The sequence below is a fragment of the Stenella coeruleoalba genome (genome assembly GCF_951394435.1).
Source record: "Stenella coeruleoalba genome assembly, chromosome: 8".
Taxonomy (NCBI): Eukaryota; Metazoa; Chordata; class Mammalia; order Artiodactyla; family Delphinidae; genus Stenella; species Stenella coeruleoalba.
In genome coordinates, this window is record NC_137154.1 from 44,606,281 (window position 1) to 44,623,912 (window position 17,632).

The window sequence follows — 17,632 nt, forward strand, 5'->3', positions numbered from 1 at the left end:
AGGATTTTATTATTGATCCTTGTTGAAGGAAGGAAAGAAGATGGACTTTGAAGTGGCTTTGAAAGATGGGTAGGATTTGAGTAGGCAGAATGTGGGAAGCGTTTCAAGCAAAATCTTAATGGCAAGAATTACACTCTTTAAAGGCCAGTGACAAATGAATACATCCCAGCATTAAAACTTACCAATTCTTTGACATCCATCATGTGTCTGTCGACAAATATTCAATTAGCAATCAAGTTAAGAAGAAGAAAGAGGATTTTATTTAAGCCAAACTGAAGGATGATAACCCACGAGACAGACTCTCAGAAGTTCTGAGAACTGTTCCACCTGTTAGAAGTCGAAGGCACAGTCATATAGCAACACGTTTGCAAGACAAATACATCAAAATGGTACACTGATATTTTACCTAAAGTTCACCAAAGATACATAGTCCAGATAAACATGTACAAATCGAGCTGTTAAGTCACTATGACCACCTACAGAGTTGGGAAGAAATGTGAATCTTCTGAGAAATTATGTTGCTCGCGTCGGAAGAAAGAAAAAAAATTGATGTTTAGTGTCGAGTAGGCATCCCATCTTTGAGGAGCTCTGGTTAACGTGTGATGCAGATGCACACTGCACATTAGGGAGGGAGGGAGGAGGCCCAAATGGACAGAAAGAATTTTATGTTTCTTTAAAATATAAATTTTATTTTATCGTGTTCCATCTCCTCCAGGAAACCTTCCTTGTTAATATCATTCAAGAATCTGTTGCCTGTTCGTCTTATTGTCTCCAAAAATAGCTTGGCATTGAACTATATTCAGTTTGGAAGACAGTATATATCACAGTATACTTATTTATTTATTTTTTTTACATTTAAAAAAATTGAAGTATAGTTGATTTACAATATTGTGCTAATTTCTGCTGTACACCCAGAGGGGTGGGATAGGGAGGGTGGGAGGGAGGCGCAAGAGGGAGGGGATATGGGGATATATGTATACCTATAGCTGATTCACTTTGTTATACAGAAGAAACTAACACAACATTGTAAAGCAATTATATTCCAATAAAGATGTAAAAAAAAATTTCTTCTGTACAGCAAAGTGATTCAGTTACACATATATGTACATTTTTAAAAATATTCTTTTCCATTATGGTTTATCACAGAATATTGAATATAGTTCCCTGTGCTGTACAGTAGGACCTTGTTGTTTATCCATTCTATATATAATAGCTTACATCTGCTAATCCCAGCCTCCCACTCCATCCCTCCCCCGACCCCCTCCCCCTTGGCAACCACAAGTCTGTTCTCTAAGTCCGTATATCACAGTATATTTAAAATACCTATTTTTAAAAGTAAACAATCTCAAATTTTTATTCTCTTCGTAATAAAACAAAATAAACTCAGAACTGGGTCACTTGGCCCTTTCTTTTTTTATCTCCTCCCAGCACAAAGTGTTTATTACACCTCTTGATAGCCAGCATTCTCTTAGATCTGCAGTTGGGCTCAACGCATGCAAGCCTCAGCACAATTGTCTTTGTAGTTTTAGCCTTTTTCTGGAAAATCGACTTAATCTGGCCACCATAGCCACTCTGCTTCCTGTCATAATGCCGCTTTCCCTTGACCTTCTCATACTGTGTGACTTTGTGGGGTTGGTGCCTGCCACATTTCTTGCAGAAAGTCCGGCTGGTTTTAGGAACATTCACCGTGTTTGCAAGACTGCTATCAGCAGGGAAACAAGCTAAAATACCTTTTCTTTTTTTAAAGATTTAAAAAAATATATTTATTTTATTAATTATTATTTATTTTTGGCTGCGTTGGGACTTCGTTGCTGCGCGCGGGCTTTCTCTAGATGCGGCGAGCAGGGGCTACTCTTCGTTGCGGTGCGCAGGCTTCAGTAGTTGTGGCACGAGTGCTCAGTAGTTGTGACTCGCAGGCTCTAGAGTGCAGGCTCAGTAGTTGTGGCGCATGGGCTTAGTTGCTCCGTGGCATGTGGGATTTTCCTGGACCAGGGCTTGAACCTGTGTCTTCTGCATTGGCAGGTGGATTCTTAAGCACTGCACCACCAGGGAAGCCCTAAAATACCTATTTAAAAAAATATATTTTATTTATTTATTTGGTTGTGCTGGGTCTCACTTGTGGCAGGCAGGCTTCTTAGTTGAGGCTCTCCTGCTCCTTAGTTGTGGCATGCATGGGGGATCTAGTTCCCTGACCAAGGATCGAACCTGGGCCCCCTGCATTGGGAGCTCAGAGTCTTAACCACTGCACCACCAGGGAAGTTCCTAAAATACCTGTTTTGAATGTAGTCTTTTCTCCCCTCTGACTTTCCTCAAGGTCAGAATATTTTTCAAATACTCCCCTCTCACAGTGTAAGGAGCCTAGAATTCTCAGTACATAAATAGATTTTGAATTGCTTGATAAAAGCCACAGTTGGAAGCACAGCAAAGGATATTGCTTCCAAAAGCAAACGTACACAAGGAATTTGCATACCATTGCTTTGTGTAGATGAAGCTTTCTGCTTGAGTGTTTAAATAAATATTTTGAAGATATTCTCAGAACTTTGAAAAGTGAAGATTGTTCTTCTCATTCATCCCTAAAAATCATGAGAAGCATTTCAGATTCAAGGAAAGATGGATTATTTTGACTGAGTTATCTTAGATTTTGTATATTAAAAGATGTCTGTTTATAAAATGAGTTTAGAACAGTTTAAAAATACTTTTACCTGATTCTTTGTCCAGATTTGTGTATGTGATAAACATACCACTATATTCTGGGACTTGTTAGGGCAGAGAAAAAATTAATGTGCACTCCAGTGAGAATTCTTTTTACTTACCCTCAGGGTGACTTTCCGCCTAAAGAAGTATGTTATAACAACTTAAGAAATTCTTTTCCAGCTATCCTACCGACTTACCCCCTCTATGAGTGTGGGAAATCAACTCAACTGTGTAGTTTATGATTGGTCAAGTTAGTGGTTTACACAGTGTAACCAAAGTAAGCCAATTTATCAGTGCTTTTTCGCTGAGGGCATGCCAAGGCCCGGTCATACTGAAATATCAATATTTACCCCAGAGTGTAGATGACTCCTGCCAGTGAAGCCTGTTTACGAAGCCTGTTTACATATATATGTAATTTTAAAAGGCATTTGGATCAACATTTCAGCACTATTCTTATTTTAAAATAATTTTATATTATGGTGGGATAAAGGGAAAACTTTTCAAGTTTTGGAGAGATTTCCCATTCTTCTGTTTCAGAGACAGGACTGTTGCTTACAGCAGTGCTTTTCAAACTCTTTAATGTAACAAGCATCACCTGGAGAGCTAGTTAAAACTCAGATTTCTGGGTCCCAATCCCAGTTTCTGATTCAGTAGGTGTGGGGTGAGATGGAGAATTTGCATTTCTAATGAGTTCCTGGTGATGTTGGTGTTCTTGGTCCAGGGACCACACTTAGAGAACCGCTGCTGAGAAACCCTGGGCTTAGAGAATCCTAGAGTTGGACGTACTTACATTACGTCAGACACTGTGCAAATCACTTTACATCCATTATATCTAATCCGGATGACAACCTTACAAGTTAGGGACGATTATTCCTATTTTATAGATCGAGGAACTGAGGCTCAGGAAGTTAAGTTATCCAAGATCACACAGCTTGTAAGTGGCAGAGCCAGAATTTGAACTAGGGTTTTCCTGTCTCCAGATGCATGTTACTTCTCTGTTAAAATATGCTTTTTTATCTGGATTAAAGTTCTTCTAGTCCCAGTTTCTTCCTCACATGGGAATAATTTCTCTAACATCCCTGAACCATGGCTCTTTGGCTTTTGCTCAAATCTGTCAGGAAGGGACACTCACTACTTCATGAAGAAAGTCTTGTTGGGGACAGCTAGAGTGATCAGCCATGTGGTTTGCCTGGGACCAAGTGGTCTCCCAGGGTAGGACTTTCAGTTTTAAAACCTACACAGAGCCAGGCAAACCAGAATGACTGGTCACTTTAGGACGGCTAAAGCCATTTCAAATGCTTTGTTATTAGCCCACCTTCTTTTCTATACTTTTCCATTTCTGTTGGAGTTTTGTCTAATTGGGTCTTGTACATGATAGTCCTTCAGATATTTGAAGATGATGATCCTTCCACCAGTCACCAGACTACCTTCATGTCCTTTGACCTTTCTTCACATAACATAGTATATACAGCACTTTCTATGTGTCAGGAACTCTTCTAGAAGTTTTATGTATATTAACCAATTTAATTTTCACAAAAGTCCTATGAGGTATGTACCATTATTATCCCCATTTTACAGATGGGGAAACTGAAGCATAGTTAAGTACTCTGCTCCAGGTCACAGTTTTTAAGAGGCTGAGCCAGGATTTTAACCCACAGAGTATGGCTCCAGAATCCACACTCTTAATCACTACGCTTTACTGCTTTCCACTTAGTCAGTAAGGGTCTACCAAGTACCGACTATGTACTGAAAAAGATACAGAAGAGAGACACGGTCCTTGTCACCATGGAGTGTATGGTCTAGTGGGAGACACACAAGCAACAAGTAATTAAATTAAAAAAATTACAAATTAGGATAAGTGCTATGAAATAAGTAAGTGCTAAGATAGAAAATATTGGTGAAGCAGTTCGGGTCCAATCAGGAGACAGAAATCACACAGGAGGTTAAATAGAGGAAGTATAACATAAAGAATTATTAATTGTGATAAATGAGTAACCCTATGATGTAAAGACACTTTGGTACCCTAGGGCTGAGGGAGCATACCCAAAGAAGGACAATCCCTTAGGAGGAATTCAGCTTTCATTGGAGAATGTGTGTATAATTGTCAGCTTGGGCTGCCATAACAAAATACCAAGACTGGGAGGCTTAAACAACAGGAATTTATCTCACAGTTCTGGAGGCTGGTAAATCCAAGATCAAGGCGCCTGCTGATTAGGTTACCTGGTGAGGGCTTTCTTCCTTGCTTGCAGATTGCCACCTTCTGGCTGTGTCCTCACATCACTGAGGGAGAGGAAAGCAAGCTTTCTGACAAGGCACTAATCGCACCGTAAGGGACCCACCCCCATGACCTTAGCTAACCCTATTTACCTCCCAAAGGCCCCATCTCCACATACCATTGCACTGGGGGTTAGGACTTAATTAATATATGAGTTCTGGGGGGAAGACAAGTCAGTCCATAGCAGTGTGGTTCTACCATGGGATAGCAGAGAAGTTGGCTGATTTGGGTAAACTGGAGCTGTTCTGGAGTCACTGGACAAGCAATAGCCCAGCTTCTGGGATGCAGGAAAGGGCACAGGCCATCAGTGTGGGTGGTCTGGGGCCCTGGCTTGGGCAGGAGCCCTTTAGAGAATGTAGGCTGCCCTGAGGCTCAAGTTGTTTTTTTGTTTTTTTAAAATTAATTAATTATATTTTTGGCTAGGTTGGGTCTTCATTGCTGCTTGCAGGCTTTCTCTATTTGTGGTGAGCAGGGACTACTCTTCGTTGTGGTGTGCGGGCTTTTCATTGTGGTGGCTTCTCGTTGTGGAGCACGGGCTCTAGGGGTGTGGGCTTCAGTAGTTGTGGCACACGGGCTCAGTAGTTGTGGCTCACGGGCTCTAGAGTGCAGGCTCAGTAGTTGTGGCGCATGGGCTTAGTCGCTCTGTGGCATGTGGGATCTTCCCAAACAAGGGCTCAAACCCATGTCCCCTGCATTGGCAGACAGATTCTTAACCACTGCACCACCAGGGAAGTTCCTCAAGTTTTTGAGTTTTGTGAAAAGGTTATCCTACGAAGGCCGAGGCAGCAGGGTTACAGAGGGACAGCGCTCTTGGCCATGGCTGGGGCAGGCTCTAGCCTATGTCCTCACATCCACCCCTCCAACCCTGGAAAATGGCATGAAAGCCCCTTGCTAATGCAGCATCCCTCCAGTGCATTCGATTAAGAAAGTGTTCACATCTCGCTCACTGTAAAGGAGACACGCTTAAAGGAATTCTGTTGTTTATCACAGAACATATATTGAAAGGGGCATTCATAGCTGAGACCATAATTTCATTACAAACAGTTGAGTGGCAAATTAAAAAAAATGTTAAAATATAATATAAATCCAAGGTAAAAGTTTTCAAGTCCTTTAACTTTACTCCAGAGAAGTACAAAATGAAAAGGGAAAATCTCACTCCTTCCCTTCCCATCTCATTTTCTCTCTCCAAAGGTAAAAAGCAAAACCTGTGATTCCTTCCAGGAAAAAAAAATACACTTACCCATATATGTGTCAATGCTATAAATTATACAAAGGGGATCATTTTCCTGTATAGCATGCTTTCAAGAATAAAAGAGAATTAATAAAGTTAATTAAAATTAAATTATTAACAATAATGTATTAAAAGTCTTTCCCCATTGGCATGTCCAGATCACCCTTATTCTCTCTAATCTCTGCACATAATTGCATCATGTAAATGACAGATAATTTTTTTCTTCCAGTTGTATAGAGATAAGTGACATACAGCGCTATATAAGTTTAAGGTGTACAGCATAATCATTTGATTTACATATATCATGAAGTGATTATCACAATAAGTTTAGGGAACATCCATCATCTCATATAGATACAAAATTAAAGAAATAGAAAAAAACACTTTTTTTTCTTGAGATGAGAACTCAGGATTCACTCTCTTAACAACTTTCATATAAAACATACAGCAGTGTTAACTATATTTACGATGTTGTACATTACATCCCTAGTACTTACTTACCTTATAACTGGAGGTTTGTACCTTTTGACTGCCTTCATCCAATTCCCCCTCCGCCCAACCCTTGCCTCTGGTAACCACAGATCTGATCTTTTTTTCTATGAGTTTTAAAATTTGTTTGTTTGTTTTTGAAGTATAATTTTTTTTACATCTTTATTGGAGTATAATTGCTTTACAATGGTGTGTTAGTTTCTGCTTTATAACAAAATGAATTAGTTATATATATACATAATTGACTTCTACACTATGTTATTTCCTGTTACACAACTTAGAGATTTAATATTTCTATATATTCCACACTGATCACCACAATAAGTCTAGTTACAATATGTCACTATACAAAGATATTACATAGTTATTGACTATATTCCCGCCAATGTACATTTCATACTTGTGGCATTTATTTTGCAGCTGGAAGTTTGTACCTCTTAATCTCTCTCACCTATTTCTTTCCTTCTCCTACTCCTCCCCTCTGGCAACCACCTGTTTGTTCTCTGTATCTGTAACTCTGTTTCTGCTTTGTTATATTTGTGTATTTGTTTTATTTTGTTAGATTCCACATATAAGTGGAAGCATACAGTATATGTCTCTGTCTGACTTATTTCACTTAGCATAATACCCTCCATGTCCATCCATGTTGTTGCAAATGGCAAAATTTCATTCCTTTTAATGCCTGAGTAGTATTCCATTATATACGTGCCACATCTTCTTTATCCGGTCATCTACTGATGGACACTTAGGTTGCTTCCATATCTTTGCTATTGTAAATAATGCTGCAATGAACATACAGGTGCATTTTTTTTTGAATTAGTGTTTTTGTTCTCTTCAGATAAATACTCAGGAGTGGAACTGCTGGGTCATATGGTAGTTCTATTTTTTTCCATATTCTTTTCCATATTAGCTGAACCAATTTGCATTCCCAACAGTGCAAGAGAGTTCACTTTTCTCCACATGCTCACCAACATTTGTTATTTGTAATCTTTTTGATAATAGCCATTCTGACAGATGTGAGGTAGTATCTCATTGTGGTTTTGCTTTGATTTCCCTGATGATTAGTGATGCTGAGCATCTTTTCATGTGCATGTTGGCCATCTGTATGTCTTTCTTGGAAAAACATCTATTCAGGTTTTCTGCCCATTTTAAAAAATCCGGCTGTTTGTTTTTTTGATGTAGAGTTATGTGAGTTCTTTGTCTATTTTGGATATTAACCTCTTATTGGACAAATAGTTTGCAAATATATTCTCCCATTCTGTAGGTGGCCTTTTCCTTTTGTTGATAGTTTTCTTCACTGTGCAAAAGCTGTTTAGTTTGATATAGTTCCATTTGTTTATTTTTGCTTTTGTTTCCCTTGCCTGAGGAGACGTATCCAAAAAAGTTACAAAGACCAATGTCAAAGAGCATACTGCCTAGGTTTTCTTCTAGAAGTTTTATGACTCCAGGGCTTATATTTAAGTCTTTAATTCATTTTGAGTTTGTTTTAGTGTATGGTGTGAGAGAGTAGTCACAGTTTGATTCTTCTGCATGTAGTTGTCCAGTTTTCCCAGCACCATTTATTGAGACTATCTTTTGCCGGTTGTATATTCTTGCCTCCTTTGTTGTAATTAATTGACCATAAGTTGTGGGTTTATTTCTGGACTCTTTACTCTGTTACATCGGTCTATGTGTCTGTTTTTGTGCCAGTACCATAATGTATTTTTTTAAAATGTTATTTATTTTTTATTGAGGTACAGTTGATATTAGTTTCAGGTATACAACATAGTGATTCAAAAATTTTATAGATTATACCCCATTTACAATTATTATAGAATATTAGCCACATTTCCTGTTCTGTACAATATATCTTTCTAGCTTACTTACTTTATACATAGGATTTTGTACCTCTTAATCTTCTACACCTATCTTGCCCATCCCCCCTTCCTTCTCCCAACTCATAACCACTAGTTTGTTCTCTATATTGGTGAATCTGTTACTGTTTTGTTATATTCATTCCTTTGTTGTATCTTTTAGATTCCACATGTAAGTGATAACATACAGTATTTGTCTTTGTGACTTATTTCACTAAGAATAATACCCTCCAGGTCCATCCATGTTGTTGCAAATGGCAGAATTTCATTATTATTCATGGCTGAGTAGTATTCCATTGTATGTATATGTGTGTGTGTATATATATGTATCACATCTTCTTTATCCAATCATCTGTTGATGGGCACTTGGGTTGCTTCCATATCTTGGCTATTGCAAATAATGGTGCTTTTAACATATGGGTGCATGTATCTTTTCAAATTAGTGTTTTCATTTGCTTCGGAGATATACCCAGGAGTAGAATTGCTGGATGATATGATAGTTCTATTTTTAGTTTTTTGAGGAAACTCCATACTGTTTTCCACAGTGGCTGTACCAATTTGTATTCCCACCAACAGTGCAAGAGGGTTTCCTTTCCTCTGCACCCTCACCAACATTTATTTGTAATGTTTTTGATGATAGCCATTCTGACAGGTGTGAAGTGATATCTCATTGGGGTTTTGATTTGCATTTCCCTGATGATTAGCAATGTTGAGTGTCTTTTCATGTGCCTTTGATCATCTGTAGGTCTTCTTTAGAAAAATGTCTATTCAGTTCTTCTGCCCATTTTTTAATCAGGTTTATTTATTTTATATTGAGTTGCATGAGCTATTTATATACTTTGGATAGTAACTCCTTATTGGTCATATTATTTGAAAATATTTTCTCATTCAGTAGGTTGTCTTTTCATTTTGTTGATGGTTTCCTTTGCTGTGCAAAAGCTTTTAAGTTTAATTAGGTCCCATTTGTTTATTTTTGCTTTTGTTTCCTTTGCCTTAGGAGAGAGATCCAAAAAAACTTGCTATGATTTATGTCAAAGAATGTTCTGCCTATATTTTCCTCTGGGAGTTTTATGGTATCCAGTCTTACACCTAGGTCTTTAACCTATTTTGAGTTTATTTTTGTATATGGTGTGAGAAAATGTTCTAATTTCATTCTTTTCCATGTAGCTGTCCTGTTTTCCCAGCACCACTTATTGAAGAGACTGTTTTTTCTTCATTGTATCTTCTTGCCTCCTTTGTTGTAGATTAATTGACCATAAGTGCATGGGTTTATTTCTGGACTTTTTATTCTGTTCCATTGATTTCTGTGTCTGCTTTTGTGCCAGTACTACACAGTTTTGATGACTGTGACTGTGTAGTATAGTCTGAAGTGAAGGTGATTGTGATTGTTGTCTATTTGGGTTCTTTTGTGTTTCCATACAAGTTTTTAAATTATTTGTTCTAGTTTTGTGAAAAATGCCATTGGTATTTTGATGTGGATTGCACTGAATCTGTAGATTGCCTTGGGTAGTGTGGTTATTTTAACAATATTAATTCTTCCAATCCATGAACATGGTGTATCTTTCCATCTGTTGGTGTCATCTTCAATTTCTTTCATGAGTGTCTTATAGCTTTCTGAATACAGTCCTTTTACCTCCTCGGTTAGATTTATTCCTAGGTATTTTATTCTTTTTGATGGGTTTGTAAAGGGGACTGTTTTCTTAATTTCTCTTTCTGATAGTGTATTGTTAGTATAGACATGCAACAGTTTCTATATATAATAATTTTGTATCCTGCAACTTCACAGAATTCATCTATGAGCTCTAGTAGTTTTTCCATGGCATCTTTGGGATTTTCTATGTATGGAATCATAGATGATGGATAATTTATTTCACTTTTAATGGACACTTTGGGTTTTGCTTTTATAAAAATTCTGCCAGAAAGATAACTGTACATATGTGACTGAATTTTTGTAGGTATAACCATATTTTTTGCTATATGAAAAGACATGTGCCTTTAAAATTTTTGTATTTATCAGATTTACCTGTAGTAAGAAATTGCATCAATTTGTACCCCCCTCCCATCAAAAGTGGATGAGAGGATTAATTTCTTCACATCCCTGCCAGCATCAGAGAAGCCTTGTACCAGTTTGATAAGTGAAAAAAAAAAATGTTTTCTTACCATTTTGATTTGCATTTCTTTAAGTATACATGAGTGAGAGCATCTTTCTGCATGTTTATCATCCTTTGAATTTGCTTTTCTATGATCTCTTTCTATCCTTTGCACACTTTTCTGTTGGGCTTTTAAATATATATATATATATATATATATATATATATTCATTTATATCAGTTCTATTTAAGTTAAGGAAAAGAGCTCTTTGACAAATATGTTTTAAATTTGTTTTCCCTGTTTTGGAACCTAGCCTTTCATTTAAGTTTCAGTTTTTGTTGTTGTTTTCCTTTTTTTTCATACCAAAGTTACATTGCTACCTAGACAAGTTGACTAACTTTTCCCCTTCTGGCTTCTGGATTTCATAGCCTTCTCAGAAAAGCCTCTTTCTTAGATTAGTATTTAGTTAAGCCCCTTTTTAGAGATATTTTATGATTTATTTTTTACAGTTCATATTTGATCTATCTGGAATTGACTTGGGTGTAAGGAGTGAGATAAGAGCCCAGCTTTGTTCTTATCTCAGTAGGTACTGACTAGTTGTGCTACCACTACTTACTTTTATTTTATTTACTCTTTTCCCCAATGATTTGAAATCTCACCTTTCCACCTTTACAGTAAATTCCCTTGTGCGTTAGAGTCTATTTCTTATTTTTCTTTGGTTTCATTAATTTCTTCTCATATCAAACTGCTTTATTAATTGAAGTTTCAAAATATGTTTTGATATCAGATAGAACTAGAAGTGGACATGTTTTGGATGGGGAAGACAGAGAAGGTCTTGCTGATGGGTGACATTTAGGCTGACATTTGAAGAATAAGAAGTAACCAGTTTCATGGAGACGAAGGTAGGAGCATTCGAGGTAGAGGGAGCTGCATATCCAAAGGTTGGGAGACAGAAAACAGCTTGCCTTATTTGCAGAAGCTAAAAAAAGACAAGTGTGGTGAGCACATGAAAACACAGGAGAGAAGGACACAAGATGGAGTGGAAAGATAGGCCAGATTTTGTAGGGACAGCTTGGTTTTGTCCTAAATACAAATGGAAGCACTTAATGGATTTGAAGTAGGAAAGTGACATGTTCCAACTTCTCGGTGTATAACATTGTCACTCTGGCTGTTATGTGGAGATGGGCAGGAGGAGAACAAAAGTTGCAGTGAGGAAGAGTTGCTTCCTCTTCATCCAAGTAGCTTCTCCTTGTTATATTTTATCCCAGCATCTTATTTATTCCTTTTTGGGATAGTTTCTTTCTTATTCCTTTTTGTGTCCTTAGTGCCAGCACGGAGTCTAGCAAACAGCGTGCAATAAACATTTGAATCATGTATGAATGAAAAAGTAAGTTCTTTCAATTTTCACCCTGGCCCTGGGGAATGAGAGTTTTAAATCCCTTACAGCTTTAAAAAGATTAATTAAGCATCTGAGAAGCGATGGGTGGGTTAAAATATTGGTGAGTTATGTTCCAGCGGCCAGACCAAAGGGGGACTCTGAAAGAGTTGGGGAAGAGTCCTGTAGTCCCGGGGTGCTGGTGAACTCCAGGGCTGTGTAAGCAAAACCCCAGTAGAGGGCAGTAGAGGGCTGCACAGGACTGGTTCCGCCCGATTGGCCAGGGCCCAGGCGAGGGCAGGGAAGGGGACAGGGACGGGAAAGGGGAAGGGGAGGGGCTGGACAGCAGGCCAGGCAGCTAGAACCCGCACCAGACTAGGGGTTGGGGAGCAGGTGACCTTCTGGTCTCTCGTCGGAGTCTAAAGTGCGCTGATGGAGAGCATGAGGCCACCTTTCTGTGTTTAGATCGTGCTGCTTCTTAGCCTGCAGAGTATAATGAAGCTGTTTTACTGTGGGCCCCTTGCTGCTGGGAAGGGCAGTCTCCTGGAACAGTGATGGGAGGAGGGAGAGAGGAGGGGGTGGGGAGGAAGGGCCCTGAGGTGAAATGGTGAGCACAGATGGGAGTTTTGGCCTTGGCTGCGAGGGAACATGTTTCTTGGAGACTGTTCTGCAAAGCAGGGAGTGAGACGGTGTCCCTAAGTCACAGCCAGGAGCTGGAAAGACTCAAAGGCAGACAGCGCTTTGCGGAAAACAGGAGGTAATTATTGGCTCCGCAATGTACGTTGTAAGAAACAACTTTGAATGTTTCTTATGCTCTCTGAATTGATTTCCGTTCTGTTCGTTTTTGTTAGTATAGTTGTTTTAAAAATTTCCAACCTCTCATCTGTGCTTAGGGGAAAAGGATTTTGTACACACATTGGCCAGAGGGTTAAAAGGGGAGCACAGTGCCCCTTAGTGGCCATCAAGGTGATAGCAGCAGAGATCAGAGTGAAAGGCCCCAAACAGAAGCGACACTTAATTTGGACACTTGTTCTTCTCAGCACACACACACATTTCACATACACACATATACACACAATCACATAGCATAGTACGGTTTTAAAATTTTTCCAGTTTTATTGAGATATGATTGACATCCAGCACTGTATAAGTTTAAGGTGCACAGCGTAATGATTTGACCTGTGTACATTGCAAAATGATTACCAAGCACACCTACACTTATATACACACATCTCACACACATTCTCACACAGACACATCACATACACATAGCACACTCATACTTTACACACACTGGCATATCACACATACAGGATGACACACACGCACACTGATAAAGGGTTTTGTAGCAGATAATACGGTTGCCCACCAGTAGCTATCCCACCGTGTATAACTACAATGTGGTTTAAGTCAAGGATCAAGTCAACTTTTGGTTTTGGGGTAGGTTCCAACTGACCTAAGTCATCAACATAATATCAACCCCCTTGGCATAGGAGTGGGCATGTGACCACATCGATCCATTAGCTGTGAATGAGGAAGCATGTCGCCCTGGAAGCTGCCAGGAGCCATCCTGCTACCCCAAGAGGCCAGTTTGGAAAGAGCTGATGGGGGTGAGAGGGGGAGGGGAGAGACTCAGGCAAGCAGGTGTAGCCTGCTAAACATTGGGAGCCTCTGAACAACCCAGTGCTAGAAGCTCACCCTGCCTCTGAACTTTAGGCTTTGGGGACAAATAAGTTGCCTGGTATTTAATGCCTTCAGGTTGGGTTTTCTGTTTCTTAGATCAGAAAACCTCAGAACAGATCAAGTCCTCCCGGAAGTCATCTGTGGAGGGGTCCAGCTCTGCTTTAAGAAGGAGGACTGTTCCTTTCTACCCCTCCTTTGACCTCTTGGTCCTCAAAGTGATTATGATGGACCCGGCACAGTTCTTGGAAATTTTCATGGATAACAGAGAAGAAAATAGTATTTAAAACCAAGCCTCTTTGGCTTCGAAGGAAAGTGACACAATTCCGATTTGTGCAGGAATAAATCTCTAGATGGATCTTGTCCCTGGCAGAGGCTGAAATAAGATTCAAGCCAGTGTTTTTGAATTTCAGAGGACAGGCAACCTTGGCTGACAACACAGATTTTGTATACGCAGTTGGCCCTCTGAATCTGCTGGGTTTCGCAGCTGCTTCGTCTATTTTTTTTAAATGAATTTTTTATTGGAGTATAGTTGCTTTACAATGTTGTGTTAGTTTCTGCTGTACAGCAAAGTGAAGCAGCTATATGTATATATATATATCCCCTCTTTTTTGGATTTCCTTCCCGTTTAGGTCACCACAGAGCACTGAGTAGAGTTCCCTGTGCTATACTACTATAACTAATGAGTAGTTTCTCATTAGTTAGCTATTTTATACATAGTATCAATAGTGTATACATGTCAATCCCAATCTCCCAATTCATCCCACCCCTTCCCCCTTCCTTCCATACATTTGTTCTCTACATCTGTGTCTCTATTTCTGCTTTGCAAATAAGATCTCCTACCATTTTTCTAGATTCCACATATATGAGTTAATGTATGATATTTGTTTTTCTCTTTCTGACTTACTTCACTCTGTATGTCAGTCTCTAGGCCCATCCACATCTCTGCAAATGACCCAATTTCGTTCCTTTTTATGGCTAATATTCCACTGTATATATGTACCACATCTTCTTTCTCCACTTCTCTGTTGATGGACATTTAGGTTGCTTCCACATCCTGGCTATTGTAAATAGAGCTGCAATGAACATTGTGGTACATGACTCTTTTTGAATTATGGTTTTCTCAGGGTGTATGCCCAGTAGTGGGATTGCTGGGTTGAATGGTAGCTCTATTTTTAGTTTTTTAAGGAACCTCTGTACAGTTCTCCATAGTGACTATCAATTTACATTCCCACGAACAGTGCAAGAGGGTTCCCTCTTCTCCACACCCTATCCAGCATTTATTGTTTGTAGATTTTTTGATGACAGCCATTCTGACCAGTGTGAGGTGACACCTCTTTGTAGTTTTGATTTGCATTTCTCTAATAATTAGTGATGTTGAGCATCTTTTCATGTGCCTCTTGTCCATCTCTGTGTCTTCTTTGGAGAAATGTCTATTTAGGTCTTCCTCCCATTTTTGGGTTGAGTTGTCTGTTCTTTTGATATTGAGCTGCATAAGCTGTTTGTATATTTTGGAGATTAATCCCTTGTCAATTGCTTCATTTGCAAATATTTTCTCCCATTCTGAGGGTTGTCTTTTCTTCTTGTTTATGGTTTCCTTTGCTGTGCCAAAGCTGTTAAGTTTAATTAGGTCCCATTTGTTTATTTTTGTTTCTATTTTCATTACTCTAGGAGGTGGGTCAAAAAAGATCTTGCTGTGGTTTATGTCAGAGTGTTCTGCCTGTGTTTTCCTCTAGGAGTTTTATAGTGTCTGGCCTTATACCTTTGGTATAATCTATGACAAAGGAGTCAAGAATATACAATGGAGAAAAGACAGTCTCTTCAATAAGTGGTGCTGGGAAAACTGGACAGCTACATGTAAAGGAATGAAATTAGAACACTCCCTAACACCATACACAAAAATAAACTCAAAATGCATTAAAGACCTAAATGGGTTTCACAGCTTCTGATTCAACCAACCACTCAGTACTAGGTTAGATGAATCCATGGATGAAAAACCCACGGATACGGAGGGCCCACTGTACCCATTTTATATAAGCGACTTGAACATGCGTGGATTTTGGCGTCTGAGGAAGCTCCTGGAACTGATTCTCTGCGGATGCTGAGGAAGGACTGTATACATACTCATTTAAACCCTTTAACCACCCTACAAGGTGAGGATCACTTATCCCATTTTACAGATAATGAATCAGGCTCAAAGAGGGTGTCACGTGCTCAGTGTCAAACAGCTACGTAGCGGTGGCACTGGGCTTTCAACCCAGGGCCCTTTGGCTGGAAAGCTCTCGGTCTCCCTTCCAGGACAGCATACCACCTACCACACCGCTGGCCGCCTCCTGTGTGTGATTTGGTCTGGGTGGGCCTCTTGGGGCGGCGGCTGCAAAGAGGTAAGAGGAAAGTTATCCTTGTACGTTTATTTAACGTTTCATGGGGGCAGTGGTAGGAATGGGGAAGATAGAGAGCCTCTTACACCAGGGTTCTGATCGTGCTGGGAAGGAGCCTGAAATGGACCTTGAAAAGTCAGCCTCTGCCAGGGAGGCAGTGTGGTGTGGTGCTGGCCACCCAGCCTCGGAGCCCTACTGGACCTGGGGTCAGGTCTCAGGGTCACTGATGTGTTAGCTCTGTGACTTGGTAAGTCACAGACTGTGACTTTAACCCGTTGAAGTCTGAGTTTCATCCCTAATAATTAGACCTACCCCCTAGGGTCTTCATGTGGATTAAATAAGAAACCATGGGGCTTCCCTGGTGGCACAGTGGTTAAGCATCCACCTGCCAACGCAGGGGACATGGGTTCAAGCCCTGGTCCAGGAAGATCCCACATGCCTCAGAGCAACTAAGCCCGTGTGCCACACACCACAACTACTGAGCCTGTGATCTAGAGCCCACGAGCCACAGCTACTGAGCCCACGAGCCACAACTACTGAGCCCATGTGCCACAACTACTGAAGCCTGCGCGCCTAGGGCCCATGCTCCACAACAAGAGAAGCCATCGCAATGAGAAGTCCGTGCACCACAATGAAGAGTAGCCCCTACTCGCCGCAACTAGAGAAAGCCTGCACTCAGCAATGAAGACCGAACACAGCCAAAAATAAATAAGTAAATAAATAAAAATTTTAAAAAAAGAAAAAGGAACCACAAGTAAAGTACCGTACTGAGCACAATGCCTGGTGCCCCACCCCCTCCGCCACCAATGGCAGATGTTATACTATATTAAACACATAGCGCTCCTGCAGATTTGGGCAGGTATTCTAAAGGCCCCTTCTCATCCAAATGGTAATCCTCAAACACTGTTATAAAGAGAAGGCAGAGAAAGGCAGCTCGTGCACAATGCTTTTCTTTTTTTTTTAAATTAAAAATGTTTTAATTGTGGTAAGATACACATGACATAAAATCTACCATCTTAACTCTTTTTAAGTGTACAGTTCAGTAGTGGTAAGTTCATTCACATTGTTGTATAAAAAAATCTCCAGAATTCTTTTCATCTTGCAAAACTGAAACTCTATACCCATTAAATTCTCCATTCTCCCCATCCCCTAGCCCCTGAATCAACATTCTACTTCCTGTCTTTATGAATTTGATTAGGTGAGTGGAATCAAACAATTTGTTTTTTTGTGACTGGCATATGTCACTTAGCCTAGTGTTCTCAAGGTTCATCCATGTTGCAGCATGTTCAGAATTTCCTACCTTTTAAAGGCTGAATAATATTCCACTGTATGTATATATTTTGTTTATCCATCAATGGGTACTTGGGTTGCTTCCACCTTTGGGCTACTGTGAGTAATGCTGCTATGAACATGGCAGTATAAATATCTCCTCAAGACCCTGCTTTTAATTCTTTTGTGTATATACTCAGAAATGGAGTTGCTGGATCATACAATAATTCTATTTGTAATTTTTTGAGAAACCATGATATTGTTTTCCATAGTGGCTGCAGCATTTCACCTTCC

At 39.6% G+C, this 17,632-nt stretch overlaps 2 protein-coding genes across 3 annotated transcripts in view; one reads left to right on the forward strand and one right to left on the reverse strand.

The window, feature by feature from the left end:
* Positions 1-17,632, forward strand: part of IRAG1 (inositol 1,4,5-triphosphate receptor associated 1) — a 177,851-nt gene that overhangs the window by 1,730 nt on the left and 158,489 nt on the right. The window lies entirely within an intron of this gene.
* On the reverse strand, positions 1,384-5,787 carry LOC307190385 (large ribosomal subunit protein eL42-like; the record flags this gene model as incomplete). Its single annotated transcript, XM_079929552.1, has 2 exons — positions 1,384-1,699; positions 5,765-5,787. 2 exons carry the CDS (start codon positions 5,785-5,787, stop codon positions 1,384-1,386), a joined length of 339 nt encoding a protein of 112 aa, XP_079785678.1.